We start from the raw sequence: 24,706 nt of genomic DNA on the forward strand, positions 1-24,706 counted from the left end.
TTCGCTTTTGTTAAATGTGGAACCGACGGGGATCCGTAGTGACGTCATCATATGGAAATTGTCAGAGTGGCAAGATGGCGACGGAACCTAACAAGACAGAAATCCTGACCGTCTTCAAACGACTGAGATCCGTTCCGACCAACAAGGTGACGACTAGAGCTGGAACAACACGGTGTATCAGTCTGTCTGTCTGTCTGTCTGTCTGTCTGTCTGTCTGTCTCGGGTTGGCTTCATCTGGTCCGATCAGAGAGGCTACCTGTGTTAACTAGCACCTAGCTAGGCCCGGCTAACAGGATCTAACCTGGTGCTAACCTGGTGCTAACCTGATGAGCATCAGGCTAACCTGGTGCTAACCTAATGCTAACCTGGTGCTAGCCTGATGCTCTAGCCTGATGAGCATCAGGCTAGAGCATCAGGCTAGCCTGGTGCTAACCTGATGCTAACCTAATGCTAACCTGGTGCTAGCCTGATGCTAGCCTGGTGCTAACCTGATGCTAGCCTGGTGCTAGCCTGGTGCTAACCTGGTGCTAGCCTGATGCTAATCTGGTGCTAGCCTGGTGCTAGCCTGGTGCTAGCCTGGTGCTAACCTGGTGCTAGCCTGATGCTAGCCTGGTGCTAGCCTGGTGCTAGCCTGGTGCTAACCTGATGAAACATAAAGGCCACGTATACGATGTGTGTCTGCTGAGAGGAACCTCTGAAGCTAATGAATGAGCTAACTGATCAGACTGAACTCTAGATGTAAACAACACACGGCTCTCAGTCTAGTAACGATGTTATAACGTTATAACAACGTTACATGTTGAAGCTGTAACGCCTGACAGTATTGAACCAGATGCTATCAGTGTCTGATGGAGCAGTGACTACATGCTCACTGGTGTCAGAGCCATATGTTCAGCCTAATAGTCATCTACAGTAGATTGTTTTTCTATTTGTGACCGCTTTAGTTACTTTACAGAGTACAGTTTGTCTTCACCTTCCTGTCCAATGATAACCTTGAATTAAATGAACTATTTCAAACCCTCTTAGATCAGCTGGAACATGTATTGTAGGAAGCTGAAAACAGGCTGTTTTTCTGATGAAAACTTGACTTTTTAGAGACATATGATGCATTTCTGTAGATTAAACTACCCAGCAGTATATGAAGTAGTTCAAATTAGCCTGACCTTAAACATGTACAGCAGTAAAATGTAACATACACATTAATGCAGCAGTGATATTAATCCAGAAGCATCAGGTATAAAACACAGACAGGGAACATTTTACTGCTGAATGAGTACTTTTTAAACTTTGGATACTTGAAGCACATTTTACTGATAATACTTACATACTTTTACTCAAGTAAGGTTTGAATGCAGGACTTTAACTAGTATGTTAATGTAGTGGTGGGATGTAGCTAACGTTAAAGTACTTTACTTGAGTATTTCCATTTTATGTGACTTTATACTTCAACTCTTCTACAATCTCAGGGAAATACTGTACTTTTACTCCACTACATGTGACTGACAGTGTCAGTTACTATTCAGATTATTGATCCTCTTCCTGTCCAGTGAATACCATCTATCTCCAGATGTGGTCATTTTAAATTGTAATGTTTGTGATAAACTGAAGGATGAAATGTTCATTTATGGGTTGAGACAAAGACACAATTCCTGTCAGTAATACATACAAATACCTGGGAGTTCTGATATGATAGACTCCACCCTATCATGGACCCCTCACATTGAATTTACTTGTAAGAAGATACAGCAGCGCATTTACTTTCTTCGCAGACTCAGATCATTTGGAGCCAGTAGCCAGATTATTTTTCTATTTTTCAGTTCAGTGATTCAGAGTGTCCTGTTGTACTGCAGCACAGCCTGGCTCAGTAGTCTCTCTGTAAAACTTAAAGCTAAACTTCAAATCAAAATCTGCTCGAGATCTATTGGCCAACCTGTGACAGCCTCCTTTCAAGCAGCTCACAACAAGAGCATGCTCAGACTTGGCAACAGCATCTCTTCTGATCCCTTACATGTTTCAAATGGGGAATGTCAACTTCTGCCCTCCAAGAGGAGATTCAGAGTCCCGACATTTAACCGCATCAGGCTAAAGAACGCTTTTGTCCATCAGTCCATCTTGTTGCTAAATAATAATTAATGTGCTGCTAAAGACATGCAAATCCAGAGGACAGATGGTAATTTGTATGTGTGTAATTTGTATGTTTTATTATGTATGAATAATTGTGATGTGTTTTGTTTTTTGTCTGATGGGTCTTACTTGTCTGTGTCTGTCTCTATGGTAACAGGATGTCTATTGTATGTGTACTTTTTCTCAAACTGAGCTGCCTATGGATGCAAAATGAATTTCAGTGCAAACTGACAATGAAGTTGTATCGTATACATCATCAGCCCTCCTTTACTGTAACCACAATATACTGAACCAGTATCAACAACATGTAATAGAAAAACACTGTGAAGTCATATATAAACCATATCATTGTCGTAGAGTGAGGAAAACAGGTCACTAGATAGTAATTATCATTCACATGTCGGGTACCTATTGATATAATTAAAGTCGTTCCAGGAATAATAGCTCTGATAATGATATGCACCTGCTTGTTTCTTTACAGGTTTGTTTTGATTGTGCAGCTAAAAACCCCAGCTGGGCAAGTATTTCATATGGTGTGTTCTTATGCATTGACTGCTCCGGCATCCACCGCTCCCTGGGTGTGCATCTCAGCTTCATCAGGTAAGCTGCAGTGTAACTCAACAATGATCATACTGTCAACGTGTGTCATCATGGTGCGTACTTCTTTGACAGATTTAGTGAGCGGTTGAGCCGTCTGAAAGAAAAGCATGTGTGCTACTTTAATTGCCGTGTGCTGCGTAGCGAATACTTCTGTCTGACCGCAGATTGTGAATGAGTCAGAGCGTTCTTTTACACCTAACCTGTTTGGTTCGCTCTAAACAAACTCTCGATTCTACAGTTCGTTTAGTCTGGTGTGACAGCTGTCAATCAAACCCTGGTGTGGACCAAACAGCCGAACCGAGACCGCCTGAAAGGGTGGTTCGTTTGTGGTGTGAAAGCAAACGGCAGCAGATATGTGATTTTAGCATGATTTCAAAAGCTAAATAGCAAATATATCCATCCGATGATCGCAAAATCTGATCAGGAAGCGATCTTATAATTCTGTATAAGGCCATGTAGTTAACCTATTTATGCAAATCAACACACATGCACGTCAGCGCAGGTATTTTCCCTGATTAATAGGTCAGAACTTGCTAAAACTCCATTAAGTCCATTAAAAAGTGTGTGACAGCGATCTCACAGTAATAAGCCCCGAGTCATTACTGTACAAGATCCTTTCGTCCTGTCTCTGCATTATTTATAACATGTGGTTGATTTTCAGTTTAATAATACTTATAATGGGTTATTTCTCTGTGAGCTCTTTGTGACACCAACGAACATAAATAAACACATCAGAAGCATTAAAGTGCTGAATAAACTTCTGTCAGTCACCACAATATGATTTCCCCACGTGGCTCCCGACGATGCAGGGTGACGATCACCAATCACCTGCTAGTCTGTATAACTTCATGTTTACTCCTCTGGTTCGTTCGTAAACCGTCAGTGTGAACAGGAACCGGAGCAGAACTCCCCCTTGGTCCAGACCCAAATAAAGGAAAGCATCCTTAGGGTGCTTTCACAAGCCATAGTCCGTTTGGCTAGTCCAAATCAGAGTGAAGATTATACTTTTGCTTCGTTTTCTATTTAGTCTGGTTCGGTTTCACAGTGCACAAATTAAAGCGGACCAAATAAAAAAAATTGCTGAGGGACGTGTGCGAACGAGCAGGGCCGGAAATGTACTCATAGAAATCTTTCTTATTGGTCAGACATTTGCCGGTGGAAAATGGAAACACGGAAATCAACCAAGCAACATAGAGCAGAACGCGCCACAGATACGTTTGGTGATACTGGCAGTAATCCTGCTTTGGTTTTTCCTGCCAAACAAATTTTTGTGCACTTTATTTAGCATTTCTCTTTGGCCCAGATGTCAAGTAAACATCGGACTTCTGCAGAAGTCCAGGTCGGTCGTCTCCCACCAATGTTGACCTGTCGTTTACCTGTGACCATCCCAACAAAGGCAGGCAGTTTGCGTTTTGGTTCACTTCCTGCAATCAAACCGCTCTAGGCTTCGTAGGAATCGTGCACACCAGAGTACGATTACTGCGTTCACAACTGCCCAAACAAACCGCACCAGAGTTTGATAAAACAGAGTAGATGTTGGCTTGTGAGAGCCCCCTTAGTGACCTGTAGTGCATGATCAGGTGTACCCGTCATACTGGAGTGCTGATTTTTCCATATTCTTCCCTTTTTTCCTTCAGGTCCACTGAGTTAGACTCCAACTGGAACTGGTTTCAGCTTAGATGTATGCAGGTTGGAGGCAATGCCAATGCGGTAAGTCGGACTGAGGTTAACCACAAATTAAAATGAATTGATAACAAGATATTACATGTTAATGATTCATGTTGTAGTGTAATTAATATAATTAAAATGAGTTCTGTGGTTTATTTATATAATGCAACAACTTCCTTTCTCCTTCTGTTTGAAGACGGCATTCTTCCGCCAGCACGGCTGCTCCACTAACGACACCAACGCCAAGTATAACAGTCGTGCAGCCCAGTTGTACAGGGAGAAGATTCGCCAGCAAGCAAATGCTGCATTGTCCAAATATGGCACAGATGTGAGTATGAACCAAGTGGAAACTGTTTAGGGATGTGTTTTTTATTTTGTAGCTTAAAACAGGACAGATTTTCATCTCATTGTAGGCCTGGATTAGTTTATAAAGCTGTAGTGCAGTTTCTTCTTTTTATTATTATTATTATTATGTGCATCAAAACATCATAAAACTGCACTTTCAGCTTTTGTTCTAGTGCAGTGAAAGACGCACCGCATCCTTCACTGATTTCTGCCATGAACTATTTAAATTCAGCCTGTTTTTAACTCGCAGGAGTACGAATCATCTGACAGAACATGCTCGACTTTATTAATCCTAACAACAAGTTAGTTTGGTGAAAACAATCTCAGCCACTTAATGAACCGTCACTACTTCCTGGAACATTCAGTACAATCTGTGGGCGTATTAAGATGCCTGTGTTATAATTGCACACACACATCCCCTCCCCTCTCATCCTCTGTGCCTCTCAAATCAAGCCAAATATTTACAGCTATTATGTGATATGTTTCTCAGTACTGATCTGATCTCTGGTCTGTTAGCTAAGAGCTGCACACAACAACCTGATTAAGTGGTTGAGTAATTTGTTTTTGTACCTCGAATGTACAACACTCACTCAGTCAAAATAAGAGAAATGAAGCCGTGTCCTGTGGATCATTGACGTCTTATATAAGAGAGTGATTATCAGTGTCTGAGCCGTGTTGGCAGATCTAGTTCAGAGTCCACAAGCTGTGTACTAATCACATATGTGATGATCATATTTCAGGCAATATGCCAAAACAAAATGTAAACCTGCTGTGTGAGCATAGTGAATAGAATTATCTGAGTGTCTCTCAGTATAACAAACTCTTCATCTGCTTGTTGCAGCTCTGGATCGAATCGCCAGCAGGAAGCACTCCTGCAGCTCCTCAGAAGAAAGAGGCAGACTTTTTTGCAGAACATACACAGGTTTGTTTTGATTTTGCAAAATCATTTCATGGTGCCATCTTCAATACATACGTTGTGATGAATAAACATTAGCCACATATCAGGAACATTTCTCTCTACGTGGAACAGGAATATCTTATTATTATATTATATTATATATTATCTGTTTTATTATTTCAGTAATAGTGGATAACTTGAGGCCAATGTTGATGTTTGGCATATTTTGGCCAATTAGTGTTTTAATATAAACACAATACAAACTAACGTGTGAAATGGATATATTTAATTTGATAATCAAACACTTAAGTTAAATTAAACAGTAAATGTAAAACTGGAAATGTCACTGGAAGTTGAATTGGTATCAATAAATAAAAACAACAGCATAAATAAAACTAAAATATATTAAAGTTGAGACAAATAGGCCTCAAACATGTAAAAGGGTTGCCAGTTAAACGTTGAGAAATCCGAACTATAACATATTATAGTGGCATATTATCACCATTAAATGAAATAGTGTGTGGTAGTGTATTAATATTGTAACATTACTGTAATGCATTATCTTTATTATGATCAGCTGATATAGTATGCATTGTTATTGATATATATATATATATATATATCTGATAAGCTAAAATAGAGGTTCAACGTTTTGGTCAGTGCAAAAGTTTGATGTTGAATTTGTGTTGAGGAACATTGCCGGGCCTGAAATATAAAATAATAAATAATAGCTTGGATTTGTTTTTGATGTTTTCAGCCCGCTGGTGACTGGAGCATGGCGCCGTTCTCCGAGCCAGAGCTGAATGGAGCCGCTATCACCTCACAGCTGACGGACACAACGCCTAAAGGCCAGGATGACAACCGTTAGTAAAACGTCTAGATAGTATTATCTGTTTTACACACTGTAAAGGGGCACTCTGCTGATTTTACACATAAAAGTCAGATTACCCATCATGAAGAGTTCTACTCAGCCTGTGGAAACAGTTGTGTAACGTCTTTTGGAGGACGTCATCAGGGTTTCTCAGACTTTAGGGAGCTTCCTCCAGTTATCTTGACCAGGCAACAGAGAGACTGTGTTACAAATAGGGTTGAGCGATGTGTTAAATGTGTTAAATGCGTGATTGGGAGCATTTCTATTGCCTCCGGACGGCTCTCAACATGGCGACGGCTTGTAGCTAACTGTGCTATGAGCGCTAACAGTAGAAACAATGGCAACACTGCTGACAACAGCTAACAATGTTAACCTGGGAGGGAACCGTGCAGTTCAGAGCGGCGGCCGTGAGCTTGCCAATGGGGCGCGCTTACATGCCTGAACATGCACTAAATGCACGCGTGGCCGGCCCGGCGATGTCAACAAAGCACAGAGAAGCTCTGATTACAACACACACAGAGGGAGAGAGAGACTTCATTCTCTGCTCAGGTAGACATTACTCCTCTATATCTTTACATGCTCTGAATATCTTATAGAGCACCTTTTAAAAAAGCTCTTAGCTTTTATAGTCTAATAAATAAACTCACAAAATGTCAAAAAAGGAAATATTCTTACACCCATTTTCTTAATTGGCTCAATTGTCTTGTTAACTCATCATAAAACACATTTCATTCAAACTCAACAAAAACTAGACAGTTTTTTTGAGTCATGATGTCTCGGCCTCTGCTGCTTCAAATTTGACCTTTTTCATTTATAAATTGTCTTCCACAGTCAGCTGTGTATGTATAACGGGTTGTTATTGAAACAGAAGCATCAGCTTCTATTCAACACGCTGTGGAATAAAATAATATAATGAATATTTTGTTGTGTTGCGTTTGTAGAGCCAGAGGACGGACCCAGCATCGACGGTCTGAGCGAGTCACCCAGAGCCTCCATGGGTGAGTCTGTCAGCCTGATTCAGCCTCTGGGAGCGAAGTCGGGAGCGAAGTCACGTGCATTGTCCTGCTTCTTATGTAACTTCAGGACTGTCCTCTGCGATTTCCCTTCTCATGTTTGACATTCTTTGCTTATTCAGAGGGCACATAGTCTTCTCAGTCTTGGTCTACAGCTTTTACAGCTTTATCTGAGTGTGTATATCTATACAAACAGATATGTTCTATATCTCACTTTTTATTTATCCAAGGGATTGTTCTTATTATCAATGAATCTGCTGATAATATTCACAATTAATAATAATAATTAAACTTAAATGATATAACATATTTAAAAAAAGATTCCGTACAATGTGCTTCACTAAAGGTGAAAAGAAAAATATAAAAAGACCGGAGTAAGAAATAGGAACATTAAAAACAGCAGAAAGGATAAAAATCTAAGAGACTGATTGATCGATTATCAAAATAGTTAATTCATTAATTGATTGATTATTTACATTCCATAACCTGACAGTATCAGTGACACAAATCCCACCAGCAGTGTATTTAACAGTGTAATTTGGGCTCAGACCTTGTTGATAAAGAGCATTATTCTCATGTTAAATCAGCTTCTTCTGTGTTTTGGATCACGGTTGTGGTGACGGGTTTGTCCTGTCGTGTAGAGGACTCCATGCGTTTGTCATCACATGAAGGACGGACACCTAAAGGTGATTAGCTGCTGTGTGTGGCCGGCTGGTTTCTTATTCCTCAGACGCATGATGGTTGTGTTGCTTGATTGACAGTGACATCTCTCCGGTCGCCTCCCATTCTCGCCCCCCTGCTGCTCACGCAATGGAAACCGCTCAGAGGATAGTTGTGTTTACTTATTGTTCTATTTCTGGTGAGCGCCTGCTGTAAATAAGTTGCTCTTGCTCAGGACAAAGCTTGTCAGAAAATGTTAATTCACCAAGGCCACTGCTTTGTGTAAAAAGAGAACAGTCATTGTGAAGCTTACATTCCTGCAGGTATTCAGCATTTTGCTGCCAGCATTTCAGATGCAACATGTTGACTTTGTGACGTCAAAACTCTGAAGGAACACCGTGTTGACGGACGGGTTCAAAGCACTCTAAAAATAGTCACAGTAGTCTCGGAACGGATAGTTTCCTAAAACGTCTGTAATTTGAGTTTCTACTCTCTTTCCTGAAACTGCAAATACGTCTGCAAACTGACTGACTGACACCACCGTTATGACATCTTCAAAGTATCGTCTTGCTGGTGATTTTTTGTGAAACCCAGGTTAAAGGTTTTAAAGGCTGTGGTGCGCTGGCTTCACTGAGCACAAGCAGTTTGAGAATTAACAATAAAAGCCGACCATAGTCCCGATATTAGCTTGTTTGTCTGAGCTGGTGTGTTTTCTTGCTTTGATTTCAGGTCGGCAATGTTTAAAGTCATTGTCAATTTGCCCACTTGGCTAAATGGAGACTTAAAAATAAAGTTATTTTACAGTTTTTGTTAACAGATTGCCTCTTGTGTTACAGATGTGAAGACTTCCCTCATTGGAAAGAAGAAGCCCATGACTGCCAAAAAAGGGGTGAGTCACATTTTCACCAAACCACAAACTGTGTGTTTTAGGAGCTGCCAGCTGCAGAGGATGCACTAACTTTTAAAGAGGACCTATTATGCTTATTTTCAGGTTCATACTCTCCCAGAACACGTTCACACGCTTTAATGGTCAAATTTACTTTTCTCCTACCGGCTCGGTCAGCTGGCTGACTGTTGTGATTGTTCAGACGATCCAAACCCTTCAGACTCAACTCCAGCTCCGCTCTAATTAGCTTTGTCTGAGAGCGTGCCAAACTAGCCGCTAGGAGGCAGGTTATATGCAAATGTGTTACTTGGTGACATCACCACGTTACGGAAGAAAAGGCGGGACTTCAGTCAAGGCGTTTCAGGCAGTTCAGGAGCAGTGTTTCTGTTGGGGAGAGGAACTTTGCAGACCTTTTACATGCACAAAAAACTATGTAACACACTAAAAAAGGGGGAAAAGCACAATAGGTCCTCTTTAATATGTGACTGTGGCTCTAACCTGGGACTAATCTGTGTACCACATCTCCCACTGATGCAGCTCGGTGCAAAGAAAGGCCTCGGCGCCCAGAAGCTGAGCAGTAAGAGTTTCGCGGATGTGGAGAAGCAGGCGCAAGTGGCCGAGAAGATGAGAGAGGAGCAGGCTGCAGAGGCCAAGAAACAAGCCGAGGAGTCCATGTAAGGAATATTAGTTTAGCTCTCTTATTTTCACTTGTGCAGGTCTCCATTTAAAAAAACAAAAAATGTTTTTTTTGTAATCTCCGTTTTACGATCCATTTTCAAAATAAGAGCTAAAACACACGTCGTCCACTTTGTGCTCCGACGTGACTCGTTCTTGCTTTTGCAGCGTGGCTTCAATGCGTCTGGCTTACAAAGAGCTGGAGATCGACAGGAAGATGGAGGAAAAGAAGATTCAGACCCTGGAGGGCAAGAAGAGAGAGCAGGCCGAGAGACTGGGCATGGGCTTCGGCAACAGGAGGTAACATCGCACATCAGAGTCTGGGGATCGCTTCTCTGCAGATGATCAACTTTCATTATCAGCAGCAGCAGGAACACTAAAGCGTCTGATTCATCTCTGAATGTGTGTGTCATGTTTCAGTGCTGTGTCTCACTCGGTGATGTCGGAGATGCAGGTGATCGAGCAGGAGACACCTGTAGGAGCCAAGTCCTCCTCTCGCTCCAAACTGGACATGTTTGATGAGCCGGGTTTCACCTCTGGACCCCCAAAGTGCGTACGGTACCTCTCAGAGGGCACCTACTTTAACTTCAGTTTGAATCAGTCAACCTGCGTGTCCCAGATTAGCAGGGACTCCGGTAATAATCCACTGTGTTTGATGTTTCAGATATAAGGACAACCCGTTTACAGTGGGAGACAGTTTTGGATCCCGGTGGGACACCGAGGGAGGGACTGCCTCCTTCACCACCTCCTGGGCTCTGGAGAAAGAGGACCCCAAAGAGGAGGTCACCATCTCTAGTATTCAGCCAATCGGAGAGAGGTATATCTCCACACATGCTCACTCTGTCTTTTGTGTTAAAATAATAAAAAAATAAAGCAGTCATGTCCACCGGACTGGGGGAAGCTCTGACGTGTGGTCTTGTTTAATCCAGACTTCCCAGCAGAAGAAAAGCCGACGTATCGGCTCCGGTGTCCGAGTCGAGCGAGGCCCGACAGAAGTTTGCAAACGCAAAGGCGATCTCATCGGACATGTTCTTCGGTCGGGAGAGCAGTGCAGAGGTGAGAAACATGAGTTGTGTGCTAATCGTTTGTTTATTTGTAAAACTGTAGTGTTATTACTCAGGTGTTGACTTCTGTTTCGTCTCCTCTCAGTATGATGCGAAGACCAGACTGGAGACCATGTCTGGAAGCACCTCCATCAGTTCGGCTGACCTGTTTGGGGAGGGCAGTGACCTTAAAGGTAACACCTGTTGGTTTGTGTATTTTCTGTCATCATCCTTTTATTTTCTCTTGGTGTCAGAAAATCCCCTGAAAAGACCTACTAAGTTCCTACTGAAGATATACGTCTTTATCTATTTGTGAGCAGTTTCATATTTTAACACGTCTCAAACAGTCTCTAGTTTTTATCAAACGATCCACATGTGGTGCTCTAGTGAGTGTTAGTGTCAGCAGGACGTCGATGTGGGATTGAGTCTAAATAAACTACAGTGTGTGTTCGTGGTGATGAAGGAACTTGTCACTCAGTGACACAGTGTGCCTCATTGATGTGTTTCTAATGGAGCTCTATGACACAGAGGAAGAAGAGATATCAGGCTGTAATAAACACAATACTTGTGGTTTTAATGTAATGTGTTGACAAGAAGACAAATACAGCATATTGGCACCGTTATCATTCAATATCCCCAAATTAAAGGTTAAATGTTTCCTCGTTGATTCCCTTCATACATTCTATATCGAGCTGTATTTCTTAAAATAGTTCATGTATTGCTAAAACTTTTAAATTTTAAATTTCCCTCTCTCACAACATGCTGAATGCTGAAACAAACCGTAAGCAGGGCATTCATTTAGATGTGTGTGACACTAAATGTACACTACTTCCTCTCCTCCTCTCAGGCAGAGGACCAGGTTTCGACAGCGTGCTCCCCTCCGGCCCGGACATCGCACAATTCAAACAGGGAGTGAAGACCGTAGCGGGCAAGATGGCTGTCCTGGCCAACGGTGTCATGAACACGATCCAGGTGAGACGTCAGCAGAGTCAACGGCTTCCTTAAAGGGGTCGTTCGGGTGTTTCTCAGTGAGGTTGTGTGATGTACTTCTCTATAGTCGGTGTATGACCTACAGTAGATGGAGTTTGGAGAAACAGACAGTTTAAGTGTACGCTATATATATATATATGTATATATATATATATAATATTTTCCCTGCTTTATGTTGCCATCAGACAGCCCTTTCTGACGGGAAACAGAAGCCTTTATCTATCCTCTCTTCAAAGCCACCAGACTCCATTGACGAAAACAGTAATTTTCCCTCACAAAGCACAGGAGTTGCTGGTCTAACGCTGCCTCGATCCGTTACTTTTTTTAGTGTTGTTGTGACTTTTGGCGTCCTGACTGTCATCTAGTGTAGGTAATACACTGACCATTGATCAAGTACCTCATACACTTCAAAACACCCAAACTGTCCCTTTAAGCTGAGTTGTTTGACATTTTAGAAACTAGGGAAAATAGTTCCACATCTTCAGTAGCTTCTACACAAATGCTCATTATTCTGACTGTTTTAATGTTTTCTCAGGATCGCTACGGCTCCTACTGATCGGCCCTGAGAGAGCAGCACCAACCTGTGGGAAGAAATACTAACTGACGCCTGTGAAGAGCCAACCAGCCTCCTGACTGACGCGTGCATTTTGGCGGAGTAGATGGACGAGAGAGAGAGACGGGATCAGAGAGGATTGCATGGGGAAAATAAATCGTCCTTCTCTCCCGTCCTCTTCTAGAGACAATTCTACATTAGCAGACTCTTGTTTTATTTTCATAAAGGAAACCATCGAGCGGTGTAGTTTTTTCTAAACCAAGAGTTATGTTTCAATTGTTTTGGTCTTAGTTTTCAAAATGACGTCAGAGTTAATTCTACTATATTTTATTCCTTATACATAAATCAAAGTGTTGTTTTTGAATAATTTTATCAAATACGTCTTTTTTTTTTTTATTGTGATATAAACAGTGCAGTATATCAAATGTTAATTTGAACAAGAATCCACAATGTTTGCATTCAGTGTTCGATTCACTGCTGTTCACTTACAGTAGAGTTTGTACACAGGTTTTGTTTGTTTTGTTTTTTACACAAAGCACTGACAGCAACTGTCTTGACAATTTCAGATGTCTGTGAGCTTGGAATTATGCATTTCTGTCTGGATGAAAGTATATATTGTAAAAACAGCGGCTGCTAGCTGCTATGGTTATTTATTATCTATCTTTTTAACACTAGATAAACCCAGTCAGTCGCTCATGACCGCAGAGACCAGTACCTTGTGTGTTCCATCAAACAGAAGACACAGTGCGGGAGGATTGGAGATTTTAAATTATTAAAGGGGGGTTAAACCCAATGGTAGTTTTAGACACATCAAATGAGCAGGAAGTGTCATTTAAAGGTTCTCAAACGTTTTGAGGAAACATTTCAACCTAAATACTTAAAGACCTGTTTCATAGTGATAAACAGAAACACATTTCAATTTGAATCATGTTAATATAAGATGAGATAATCCTTTATTAGTGCCACAGCAGGGAAATTTGCAATGTGATTGAATGTTAAAACCACTTATATACCTTTTAAACAAAAGGATTTTATGCAAAATGCATTTGAACTCAAGTTGACAGCGTTTATAGCCGACACTTCAAGTCTTAAAAAGGTTCAGAAAATGAACAGTAGCGAGACGGGCATAGTCGTAATAAATCCAGACATTTAAACGTACCAGTCTGAAGCGGAATTTCAGATCGTGCTTCAACTTTAAAATTAAATGATACAACACAATTTTGAATTCATAGCTAATTATTTCGCAGACCTCCACTTTGAGAATCTCTGATTTAAAGTATGTAGATGCGTCCGTTTAGATAACAGACGTCAGATAGAACATCTGAAGTTCCAGCTAATGAAACGATCATACTGTTTCGACTATGCATCTTCACTTTCTTGTTGGTTGAATCTCAGATCTGCCTCCATGTACCTCAACTCTGAAACATTTAGACGTCGTTGCTGCCTTTTTCCTCCTCAGCAGGCAAACGTTTTATTTTGGGAGGCTGACATTTTTATCTGTTTAGTTCCAGACATATTTGGCCAATTAAAACTATTCCTGACATTCCCGGTGTAAATGATCGTGCCCTTTGGATAGAAGGAGCCCTTTAAATATTTCTGTAATGCTGTTCAGCTGCAAACTTTCCCGGGCCGGGTAGCATGCAAGTCTACTTTGATCCTCTGTGATAAAATCAAACCGACATCTTTAGCGAGACAGCTCACCTCATGTATCACACCCTTTCTTTACCGGATTGTGATGCAGCTCATCTCCAACCCTCCAGTACCTTTATGTTCCCGTCTGTCTGAGTAGATGAGAGGTCTGGAAACCTGTCTGTAATGAGTGTCATGATTTTTTTTCCCTAGCGTGGCCATGCCCGTGTATGTTCCACCTGTGATAAACTCTCCACAAAAAGTAACAAACATGTGAACAGAAAGGATGAAACATTTAACTATTTATTTGTAGGCTACAAAAAGAAACTTATTCAGTATGTTAATAAAGGTTTAAAACCTCTTGGCTTGTCCTCGTCATTGACTCCAGCTCACACACACTCGCAAGGTTACATGATGTTGCATTTCCACTGGTTTTGTACGGCTCTTTTCTGCATGAAAACTCTCCCAAGAACTGGAAATTCAACGCCTGCTGGTGGTAATGAGGTCACTCAAGTTTTATGTGCTTCTTCTCAGTCATTGCTGCTTTCAGTTTTAAGATTTCTGCTCTCCAGCGAACCGCTGCCTCTTGTTCTTGACAAACCAGGCTGCTCACTTTGACTGATGAAGCACGAGGGCAAGGGTGTCAGACAAGAACGTAACGAGATAACATCACAGAAATATTCGACCGCACATCATTCAAACTGTCTCGATGCAAATAGCAATGGTATGAATCATCAAACAATTAAGTTCTGTGACATTGACACACGAGGCAAACAATAGTTTTTTTTAGCATTAGTCACACCAGTGCTTTGTAGTGTCTGAAACACGGTAATATACCTGTAGAAAAACAACACATGTTTCTGATTTAGACTTGTGAATGGAGACATTTTGTTACTAAGAAGGTCCTCGCTGTCAGTCAGAAGTGGGAATCATCTCCACGTCACTTTTATCTGATTTTATGGGGGATTATAACAAGTGTCTCTGTCTCCGGACAGTTCATCAGCGTTGCCCTGATGACTTGCAAACATCAAAGATGGGAGCTCATCCAGCAGCAGGTTTTATCCCCAGTTGTAGAAGTAGATCTTCTGCCAGGTGGGGAGGTAATCCATCAGAGGGCCTGAACACACAAACGGGAGCAAAACCAGAACCCATGTGTTATGAACTGGGAGAGATCGGAAAGGAAATGTCATTATCTCTATGAATACATGCATTGCCCTATATACACCGTTCTTACTGTCTTAATAAGTTGCTACCAGTCAGTTATATTTGGGCCATAATTACATTATTCAAACTGAAGTGTATTCAAAGCGAGGAGGGCTGTCAATCAATTAAAACATTTAATCGCAAATTAATCACATTTTTTATCTGTTCTAAATGTACCTTAAAGGGAGATTTATCAAGTATTTAATACTCTTATCAACATGGGAGTGGACAAATATGCTGCTTAATGCAAATGTATGTATATATTTATTATTAGAAATCAATTAACAACACAAATCAATGACAGATATTGATCCAGAAACCCTCACAGGTACTGCATTTAGCATAAAACAATATGCTCCAATCATAACATGGCAAACTGCAGCCCAACAGGCAACAACAGCTGTCAGTGTGTCAGTGTGCTGACTTGACTATGACTTGCCCCAAACTGCATGTGATTATCATAAAGTGGGCATGTCTGTAAAGGGGAGACTCGTGGGTACCCATAGAACCCATTTACATTCACTGATCTGGAGGTCAGAGGTCAAGGGACCCCTTTGAAAATGGACATGACAGTTTTTCCTAACCAAAATTTAGCGTTTGGTTTGAAGCGTTATTTAACCTCCTTCACGACAAGCTAGTATGACATTTCTAGTTTCATATGAAACTTTTTACTCTAACTTAATACAAATATTTATGAATGTAGGTGATTCTGATATATGGAATGATTTTTTTCCTATGTACTTTATTGAATAGTTAATTATAGTGTTAATTATAAGTGTTTTATCACTCTGGGCTTTGTGATTATTAAACTTTAGCGTGCAGGCATTCCTTTTGTTTTCTGACAGCCGTGCACCTACAGTACATGTATAATTACTCTCCTTCAACTATGGTGCTTATGTCACCAGCACTGTCAATCAAATCGGATCAAACCACACCCACACAGTCCTGATGGAGCGGATCACGAGTTTCTATCGGTTAAACAGTTCATAAATAATGTGTATAACTTTGTTTATTGTTCTCATAAGTCATAAATGTTTCATGTTGTAGAGGAACAGCATCGAGGAGCCGACATGACGGCAGTACTTACGTGCCACAAGGCCGATTCCTGGAACGTGATCCGCCAGCAGTCTGAGCAGGAAGAGAATCTTTTCCCTGCAGATTAACAAACAGTCATATTAAACACAATTTAAGTGCCAATAAAATACCAATAAATTTTGCTCTTTGTGTTATTTTATAAACATTTAAAACGACATTCATTAATGCAAAACAGTTTATTTCATATATAAACGATTCATTGATTATTCCGCTGAAAGAAAATGAATCACAGACATTTATGATAATCAGTTAATCTGTTTTATATTCGTGTAAATTTAATATCTTGGATGTTAATTGGACAAAACAAGCCAGCTGAAGACGTCATATTTTATAGCTAATAGCTGCATCCCTGATTGTGTAGATTCTCTCCTCTTGATTACTGACCAGACACACTTACTCAGAGAATTTGTCATAGAAGGGTGAACGAAGGAGGTAGTACAGCAGAAGGAATGTTCTCCTCTTCATCTCGGCCCTCTCCCATCGATTCAGAAATTTCGTATCACTGAGCACAGCGAAACTACAGGAAGAAAGACACATAACCGGAATGACTTCTCATACTGTAATCAGATACACAACAGAGGAGAATGAGATCCTGAAGCGATAGTTATCTTTGCTTTGTGTTTTCATAACTCAGCGTTCTCTTGCCAAGTCTGATAGACATCTTAAAACAAACAAAGCTCCTGAATGACTGATGAGGTTTGGCCTCTGATGAGCGCTTAATAACACAGCTAGCAGCAAATCCAGATGTCTCTCAGTGTGCTTTATGATGTTCTGGTTCAACAATTTAGAAATACATTTTTCTATCTGTGGGGGAACATTCCTGTTGGTCTATGGAGGACAGAACCTGCCAAACTAAAAAATAAATAATTTACTTTAGAAATAATAAAAAAATCATTAAATATAGTTTAAAAAATAATATAAAAAAATCTATTTATTTATTTATCTTTGTAATTCCCTTTTTATTTACTCTTCTGTTTAATTTTGTGTTTAATTATTTGATCAATTTATTTTGGGAGACCGGAAGTTTTATCCTCTGCCAACATCATTTAGGTTGTAGCGGGCTCAGTTTTAAAGCCAGTGTGAAGATCCTGGTATCATATGAAACTTCAAAACCTGATGAATCCATCGGTACCAACCATGTCATACTAGCTTGTAGCGAAGGAGGTTAAATAACGCTCCAAACTTGCGCTAAATTTTGGCGTGAAAAAACTGTCATTGCCATTTTCAAAGGGGTCCCTTGACCTCTGACCTCCAGATGTGTGAATGTAAATGGGTTCTATGGGTACCCACGAGTCTCCCCTTTACAGACATGCCCACTTTATGATAATCACATGCAGTTTGGGGCAAGTCATAGTCAAGTCAGCACACTGACACACTGACAGCTGTTGTTGCCTGTTGGGCTGCAGTTTGCCATGTTATGATTGGAGCATATTGTTTTATGCTAAATGCAGTACCTGTGAGGGTTTCTGGATCAATATCTGTCATTGTTTTGTGTTGTTAATTGATTTACAATAATAAATATATACATACATTTGCAAAAAAGCAGCATATTTGCCCACTCCCATGTTGATAAGAGTATTAAATACTTTGACAAATCTCCCTTTAAGGTTCATTTAGAACAGATAAAAAATGTGAGATTAACTTGCAAATACTTTTATTCATTGACAGCCCTAAAAATAAATACATAAACATAATAAGTATTCTACTTGTTCTGTTAACTATATAAATACTAATAATTTATAATCATGTGAATGAAGAAATGAATATAGCTTGCATACCTGGAAAGTTCGAGGGCTCCAGAGATGAGCCACGGTTTCCAGGAGTGTTTCCCACAGAGTCCGAGGCAGAGTACTGCAGTCAGGAAGGGCTGCTTAAGGAAAAATAATAACAAAGTCTCCAGTACAAACACAAAGGAATCTAATAATAACTAATATGCTTTTAAGATTTAACATTTTTCTGTGTAGATGGTTGTATAATTAGGGTTTTTTCTAGATTAAATATAATCTATGTAAATCTATCTATCTATCTGAGCATCTATCTGCTCATACAGCACACGGGTGGTTTTGCTATTCTGCAGAATGACACACTCACTGTAGCTACAGCTTGCAATAGTTTGCCACAACACAGGTCAACACAATTAATGCAAGACAACTTCTTATTTGTTAGTTTGCAAGATACCCCAAAAGGAACAACAAATGTTGTAAAACAAAGAAAATGTCAGTGGTCACTAGTGACCAAAATCTGCCACACCTAACCTGTGATAGTCTTTGTGTGTTTTTGATGCAGAACCAGATAAAACCAGAAGTTTCTATTAACATTGAGAGGATTGTGTGGTTCAACATTAAACTATGTACTGTAACCGGGTGGACTGGAGTGACAACGAAGGAAGGATACAGTGTACAAGCGGCCGTCCGATGTACACGGACTCGGCGAGGGTCTCCCGGAGCCTCAGCTGCGTCGGTCTGCTGAGGAGCTTCTCCCCGTTTAAGCTGCTCCTCCTCTTCTTCTTCTGACTCGGGGCTCCCCACAGTCGGGCCTGCAGGGAGGGAGCTGACACGCCACCAGAGACAAGAGAGGAGGTGAAGAGGTGGACGGGTTTTTTACCACAGTCACAGTGAAAAGTCAACAATAATCCATTCATAGCCTCAGAGACCTCGGTGCTGACTGGTAGAGTAGAAGAGAACTGATGCAGCTGCAGTGTATATTCATGTATATGTGCATGCTGCAACTGTGGGTATTGATTTTAATATTTCTAACCTTATTTGTATTATTATTATTTAGAGGGTTTTATTTTCAATCTTGTGCATTCTATGTATTCTTTTTCATTTTTATTTTTCATCTAATTTTTTATTATTATTATTGAACATGTTTTATTTTCCATATATTATGGTATTCTGTCCCCGTTTTTATGTTCCTTTTATGTATTAATATAATTTTGTTATCTTATTTTTACTATTATTATCAAGTATGATTTATTTTCCATTAATTCTGTCATTCTATTCCTGTTTTTATGTTCATTCTATGTATTATTTTTAATATTAGTTTTATTTCTTTATCTTATTTTTAATATTATTATCAAGTGTGTTTTATTTTCCATCTTATTTTCCATTAATTATAGCATTCTGTCCCCGTTTTCATGTTCATTCTATGTTTATTTTCCTTTATTGTGAAGAACTTTGTGCTGCATTTGTTGTATGAAAAGTGCTATACAGATAAAGTTTGTGGAGGCCTCCATGTCGTCCGTTAATCCCTGATAATGGACACCTCGTCGGGCATAATCCCTTACTTATTATCAATGGCTCAGTGAATCAAGTGTCCCAGTAAGTCATGACAGTGAGCGAGCTGTAAACCAAAGAGCAAAGGTTTCCACAGGGCAGAAAGCTGAAGCTTACCACTTATCAGTCCACACGTTTAACATTCTTCAAGGTCAGAGAGCAGCCAGGCAGCAGGTTTCTGCCCTGTGTGTGACCTTGTGTGGACTTGATCTTTAAATGTGTAAAAGTTGATGTTTGGTGGTTATTAAGTTACCTTCTAAGTAAAAGAAGAGATACATGATAACCTCAACTGTTATGAGTTTTGTTAGCTGATACAGGACTCATGCAGGAGAGCTAATTGAGGGAGTGACAGACCCTCAGGTGAGGTGTGTTATAACAGCCTTCAAAGCAGCACAGCGTACGTGCAACATATGTTGTCAGCCAGCATTCAGCTTGTCTGGTGTCTCTGGTACGCAGGCTTTTGTTTAGACGGAAACTGGATGTTTCCTGTTTCAGATCAAGACTTGACTTGACGCCACTCAGTCACACAGAAGCTTAACCTCTTCCACTCCTTGAGGGCGCTGGCTGATGTTAGTCCCCATAGTAGGGATTCATTTGGAGGAATTATTGATCATTTTTATTAATTCTCCAGTGGTAAAAAAAGGTTAAATTTAGCACCAAATCAGTGTAACAAATGGTATCAACCCAAAAATTACTGCAACAATTTATGAGACCTAATAGAGCATGGGGATGACCATCATATACTTCTATCATCATGTTCTAAACCCTTATACACTTTTACAATTTATATTAATTAAGGCATTCATGTTTATTTCTGATTTATGACTAGAACAACTTGACACTCAGTGCTGAGCTGCATCTCAAATTAATCTTCAGGTTCCCAGCTTTCAGATGATGATCACCACTTCTATGTGACATCTACTGTTGACCTGCTATCTGCCCCTATAGACGCCCTAAAAGGTTAATAAGCTTAAATGGCTCTAATTTCCAGGTGAAACTTCAAAAGATATTATATCTAAATGTAAACTTGAACTAGTCTTACCGCTGCTTAGTGGCCTGATGACCCGTCCTGACCTCTGACCCACGAAGCAGGTGTCATCTTGCTGCTCCAGGTTACCGTCATCTGTGGAGAAGAGGAAAGAAAACAATCTCATTCACTTCATGTACACACACATCACTCTTTCAATGCACAAATGCTTGTTCACTTTAAAGCAGCTTTGTTTGATGTTTCTTTTTTGGCCACTTTGGAACAAGCTGTAAACGCTGACATAAAACCTTATAGAGTTGTAATGGTCAACATCTTAGCAAAAATCTTTATAACCTGTGAGAAGGAGAGGATAACTGACCTTCACTGACAAATTCTGCACCTCTGTCGAGGGGGATTATGGGAGGTGTAGTCTGGATGCCGGATTTGTACCACAGAAAAAGCACGAGGCGAAAAATTGACCTGAAGATCAATGTGAAAAACAAAAATCTGGTCAGAGACAGGAGAGTATAAAGGGGAATGCCATGGTGATACATGAAGCATGTGATTTCTCTTCACTGGAACTAAAGGGCCCAAACTGCCCCAGAGCAAATATATACCAAACGGTGTGCCCACATACTTTTGGCTATGTAGTGTATGTTGAATATAGCATTTCAAATAAAGTCAATTTGAGAAACACAAAAAGTAAAATTCAGGATTCTAAAAAAATCTTGTCAGATCGGTGCAAAATTTTAATTTGTTAATTTTGTTTTTGTGTCACAAGAGGAAGAAACTTACTTAAAAATCTGAATGAGTGCAATCACCAGCCAGCGGCCGAGATCACCCCACAGCTTGCAGGCTCCCATCTCCAGGAAAACCTCCAGGTGCTCCATCACAGACAGCCAGGTGAGGAGTCTCTGCTGGGAGAGAGGCTGAACACACAGTAGGAACAGGAGTTAGCACTTTCACTCTGCACGTCACTTTACTACCATCTGCTGGGAGACACGGGACTTTAAAATGGAGAAGAGCTTCACCCGAGTTTTGTCTCTTCTACCACAGCAGCCCTGAACGAACCTCACCTCGCTGACACTGTGGTGAGCTGCTGGGATACTAGATGACTGTTTACATGGAAGATTTTCTGTGTGTATATCTGTTGTACTGACTGTGAAAACAAATCTTCCTCTGGGACAATAAATCTAAATCTTTTTGTGTTTGATAGGTTATATTTGTTTAAACAAAAAGCTTGGGAAAAAAAGGTAAAAATCTTTTATTATTACCTCCCTTGTTGTTCTTACTCTATATTATAGACAGAGACTGGCGTGTATCAATGCAATGGCCTGTATAAACACCATTACTGTTTGTGTCTCCTTAAAGGCACTGATGCAGGAAGCATTTATTTCTCTGTGAATGCAGCGGTGCTCACCACAGGGACGGCACATCGCAGCCCTTTGCGTAGAATACTGTCATTGAAGAGCACCAGCAGGTTGGAGGCAGAGTACACTGAAAAAGAGACAAAGCCACGAAGAGAGACAATCTATCAGGTAATGTATTGATAAGGTATCATTCATTGTATAATCATGTAATACAATATTTTTCTATCTTGTTTTGTAAATAACAAAATATACAATCACAAAATCCCAGTTCATCTGGATATATATTAGTATGTTTCTGTCTTTATGCCCACCAACCCTGTGTGGAAACTTACAGCTAACATAACTACTAATATACTGTGTGTGTTTATGAGAAAAGGGAAAAAGATTAGAGAGCCATTGGTTATCATTATCAGAGCTGAAATTACCATTATCAGGGCTGGGAAATATGACGACACTGTAGCTCCCTTTAAGCAGCTTAGTTAGTGACATTTTGAGCACAAAGTCTTCTATAGACTTCAGAGGCTTAGTAGATGTGCCTATAAATTGCACTTAAAGGGAGCTACAGTGTGCAGACCTTCTTCTACGTTTTTCATTTCTGTCTTCTACCGGTCTAGCACCGGCCTACTACAGTTTTGGATGTGCGCGACCACCTTACATGGTTTGCAATATGACGATATATATCATGAAAAAGATATAAAAGTGTCTATCGGATATATGTTTCTATATAGTTCCTATCGTAATATAGGCTAGGCCTATATATATTTTTTTTTCTCTAAAATTTCACTTAAAACTGTTATGTTCATTTTTAACTCAAGTTCTTAAAATTAGGAAAAAAAGTACTTTTAATTTGTCATGTATTTAATTCACACAGGAGTATATAAAATAGGCTTTACCGTGTGGTTATTTCATAATATAGACTATTTATTTATTGAATTACCAGAAAACATGCTATATTTTAACATACAGAATATCGTTATCAAGATGTGAAATTAGCTTTATCGGGATAGAAGATGTTGGCCAAATCCCCCAGCCCTAATTATCAATTAATCTGTCTATTATTTTTCTGATTAATCGTTTGATCTTTAAAATGTCAGAAATTCGTATTGCAACTGCTGCACAGCAATTCCCCTCGTCGGGATAAATAATGATTTATCTTATCTTATCTTATGAGCTAACTAGCCTTGAAACAGCCGCTGTATTGACCCTTGACTTTTACTCACCCAGTTCAGATATTTCATGTGAATCTGCAAATCGACCTGAAAAAATAAAATTCTGAATCAGCTTTACGGGCCAAGAATGTGTGAGTGCATACACAAGGAATTAGGCTCAGTGTTTTTGCATTGATCACATTGTACATACATATAAATATACATAACAACTAAGAACGAGGACAACAAAGCTGGACAAATAAAAGGTAAAGAATAGACAGGACCAATGTCTGAAATTAACCTTTTCCTCACCTGCCCCTTTTGCAGGTCACTGAACATTTCTACCGGTCACTCAATTTCTTTTGTCTGACACTTCTGAAATCTAGGTAGAACGCTTTAAATGTAAACACTGTTTCAGTGGTGCCCACACTGTAGAATTTTTAATATATCATGTAACCGTATAACCATATACTACCTATATAAGTAGTATAAATTAATATTTAATTTAGGCTTTAGAATTGCTTTTTAAAAATAATATTTCTTAATATAAGGAAAACCTGTCTGCCATGGTGGCAGTTGACCTGAAATGTTTACCTGCCACAGCCAACATTGACCCTGTATTTGGCATGTGGCAGGTGCTAATTTCATTCCCTGGACAGGACTGTTATGTGCACAAGTATATGAAAAACATGGTATATACTGTATATATATTTTTTTTTTATTTAATAGCACAAATGACAAACAACATAAATAAAATGTCTATATACAAGTCAAGATTCATGACATGTCATGCAATTACGTGCTGAAAACATTAACAACAGTGCCATTCTGTGCAGCATAACTAAAAACTGAACTCACTTCTATCTGTTGTTAACTCGACTGAACTTGTTCTTGAAACCAGATATGAGTTTCATTTTAATGTAATAAAACATGACACTAGCTACCTGCTGTATGCTGCACAGAATGACACTAGTTTTAATGTTTTCAGCACCCAATTACATGACAACATGAATCTTGAATTGTATATAGACATTGTATGTATGCTGTTGGTCATTTGTGTTTTAAATTAAAAAAAACAAAAAAACAAAAAAACTATATATATATATATAAAAAAAATAAAAATACATATATATATATAGTTTTTTTTTTTTTTAAAGCATAAATAAAATGTCTATATACAAGTCAAGATTCATGACATGTTGTTATGCAATTAGGTGCTGAACACATTAAACCAGTGTCACTCTGTGCAGCATACAGCAGGTAGCTATAGTCATGTTTGATTACATTAAAATGAAACTCATCATATCTGGTTTCAGTCGAGTTAACAACAGATAGAAGTGAAGTTGAGTTTCCCCCAGTGTAACTTTACTAGTCTGTCGTCTCTTTACCTGCGATGAGGTATGAGAGCGTCCTCACGGTGCTCTCCAGCTGAGCAACAGCAGCTGGGTTTCTCTTCACGTACTCAACGTAGCGCTCATAGAAACACCTCACCTTATCTAAATACTCTTTAATGTTCGACATCTCAGCGTTCACTTACTGCACACTGACTAATACACTCTTCATTTAGCCGCTGAGCTCACTATAGAGCTGCTGTGTGGAGGAGTTAGTGAGTGAGTTAGTTTGAGAACATGAGGACACTTCTGGTTCAAAACAAAACACTAACTTCCGTGTTTGGATGATCCGTCCGTCAGTC

General features: G+C 39.7%; 2 protein-coding genes and 1 long non-coding RNA gene across 4 annotated transcripts; 1 reads left to right on the forward strand and 2 right to left on the reverse strand.

The window, feature by feature from the left end:
• Positions 1–14,316, forward strand: arfgap2 (ADP-ribosylation factor GTPase activating protein 2). Of its 2 annotated transcripts, XM_074657970.1 has the most exons (18): positions 1–146; positions 2,606–2,724; positions 4,362–4,434; positions 4,589–4,720; positions 5,579–5,659; positions 6,393–6,498; positions 7,448–7,504; positions 8,161–8,205; positions 9,016–9,068; positions 9,603–9,739; positions 9,909–10,040; positions 10,161–10,289; positions 10,405–10,557; positions 10,670–10,796; positions 10,890–10,977; positions 11,631–11,755; positions 12,309–13,422; positions 13,457–14,316. In XM_074657970.1, exons 1-17 carry the CDS (start codon positions 15–17, stop codon positions 12,327–12,329), a joined length of 1,710 nt encoding a protein of 569 aa, XP_074514071.1. In that variant the 5' UTR covers positions 1–14; the 3' UTR covers positions 12,330–13,422; positions 13,457–14,316. The 2 variants fall into 2 exon arrangements, with proteins under 2 accessions (XP_074514071.1, XP_074514078.1); XM_074657977.1 differs by lacking the exon at positions 8,161–8,205.
• LOC141781993 (uncharacterized) lies at positions 185–537 on the reverse strand. The gene is made up of 3 exons (XR_012597000.1): positions 434–537; positions 344–376; positions 185–312 (listed from the first exon to the last, which is right to left on the reverse strand). It is a non-coding gene; the product is annotated as an uncharacterized LOC141781993 (long non-coding RNA).
• pex16 (peroxisomal biogenesis factor 16) lies at positions 14,245–24,706 on the reverse strand. The gene is made up of 11 exons (XM_074657989.1): positions 24,402–24,706; positions 23,086–23,121; positions 21,916–21,992; positions 21,291–21,424; positions 20,875–20,975; positions 20,571–20,651; positions 18,648–18,803; positions 18,032–18,104; positions 16,651–16,770; positions 16,246–16,310; positions 14,245–15,072 (listed from the first exon to the last, which is right to left on the reverse strand). The coding sequence occupies exons 1-11, from the start codon at positions 24,532–24,534 to the stop codon at positions 15,014–15,016; spliced, it is 1,035 nt and encodes a 344-aa protein (XP_074514090.1). The 5' UTR covers positions 24,535–24,706; the 3' UTR covers positions 14,245–15,013.

Source organism: Sebastes fasciatus, chromosome 2, assembly GCF_043250625.1.
Source record: "Sebastes fasciatus isolate fSebFas1 chromosome 2, fSebFas1.pri, whole genome shotgun sequence".
Taxonomy (NCBI): Eukaryota; Metazoa; Chordata; class Actinopteri; order Perciformes; family Sebastidae; genus Sebastes; species Sebastes fasciatus.

Excerpts from the sequence above, each read along its gene's own strand:
- arfgap2 (XM_074657970.1), top strand. The coding sequence starts at position 15 with ATGTGGAACCGACGGGGATCCGTAGTGACGTCATCATATGGAAATTGT. Across the intron at positions 2,725-4,361 it reads GTGCATCTCAGCTTCATCAG|GTCCACTGAGTTAGACTCCA; the intron begins GTAAGCTGCAGT and ends TTTTTCCTTCAG. Across the intron at positions 8,206-9,015 it reads TGAAGGACGGACACCTAAAG|ATGTGAAGACTTCCCTCATT; the intron begins GTGATTAGCTGC and ends CTTGTGTTACAG.
- pex16 (XM_074657989.1), bottom strand. The coding sequence starts at position 24,534 with ATGTCGAACATTAAAGAGTATTTAGATAAGGTGAGGTGTTTCTATGAG. Across the intron at positions 23,122-24,401 it reads GCTCTCATACCTCATCGCAG|GTCGATTTGCAGATTCACAT; the intron begins GTAAAGAGACGA and ends TTATTTTTTCAG. Across the intron at positions 20,976-21,290 it reads GCACTCATTCAGATTTTTAA|GTCAATTTTTCGCCTCGTGC; the intron begins GTAAGTTTCTTC and ends ATTGATCTTCAG.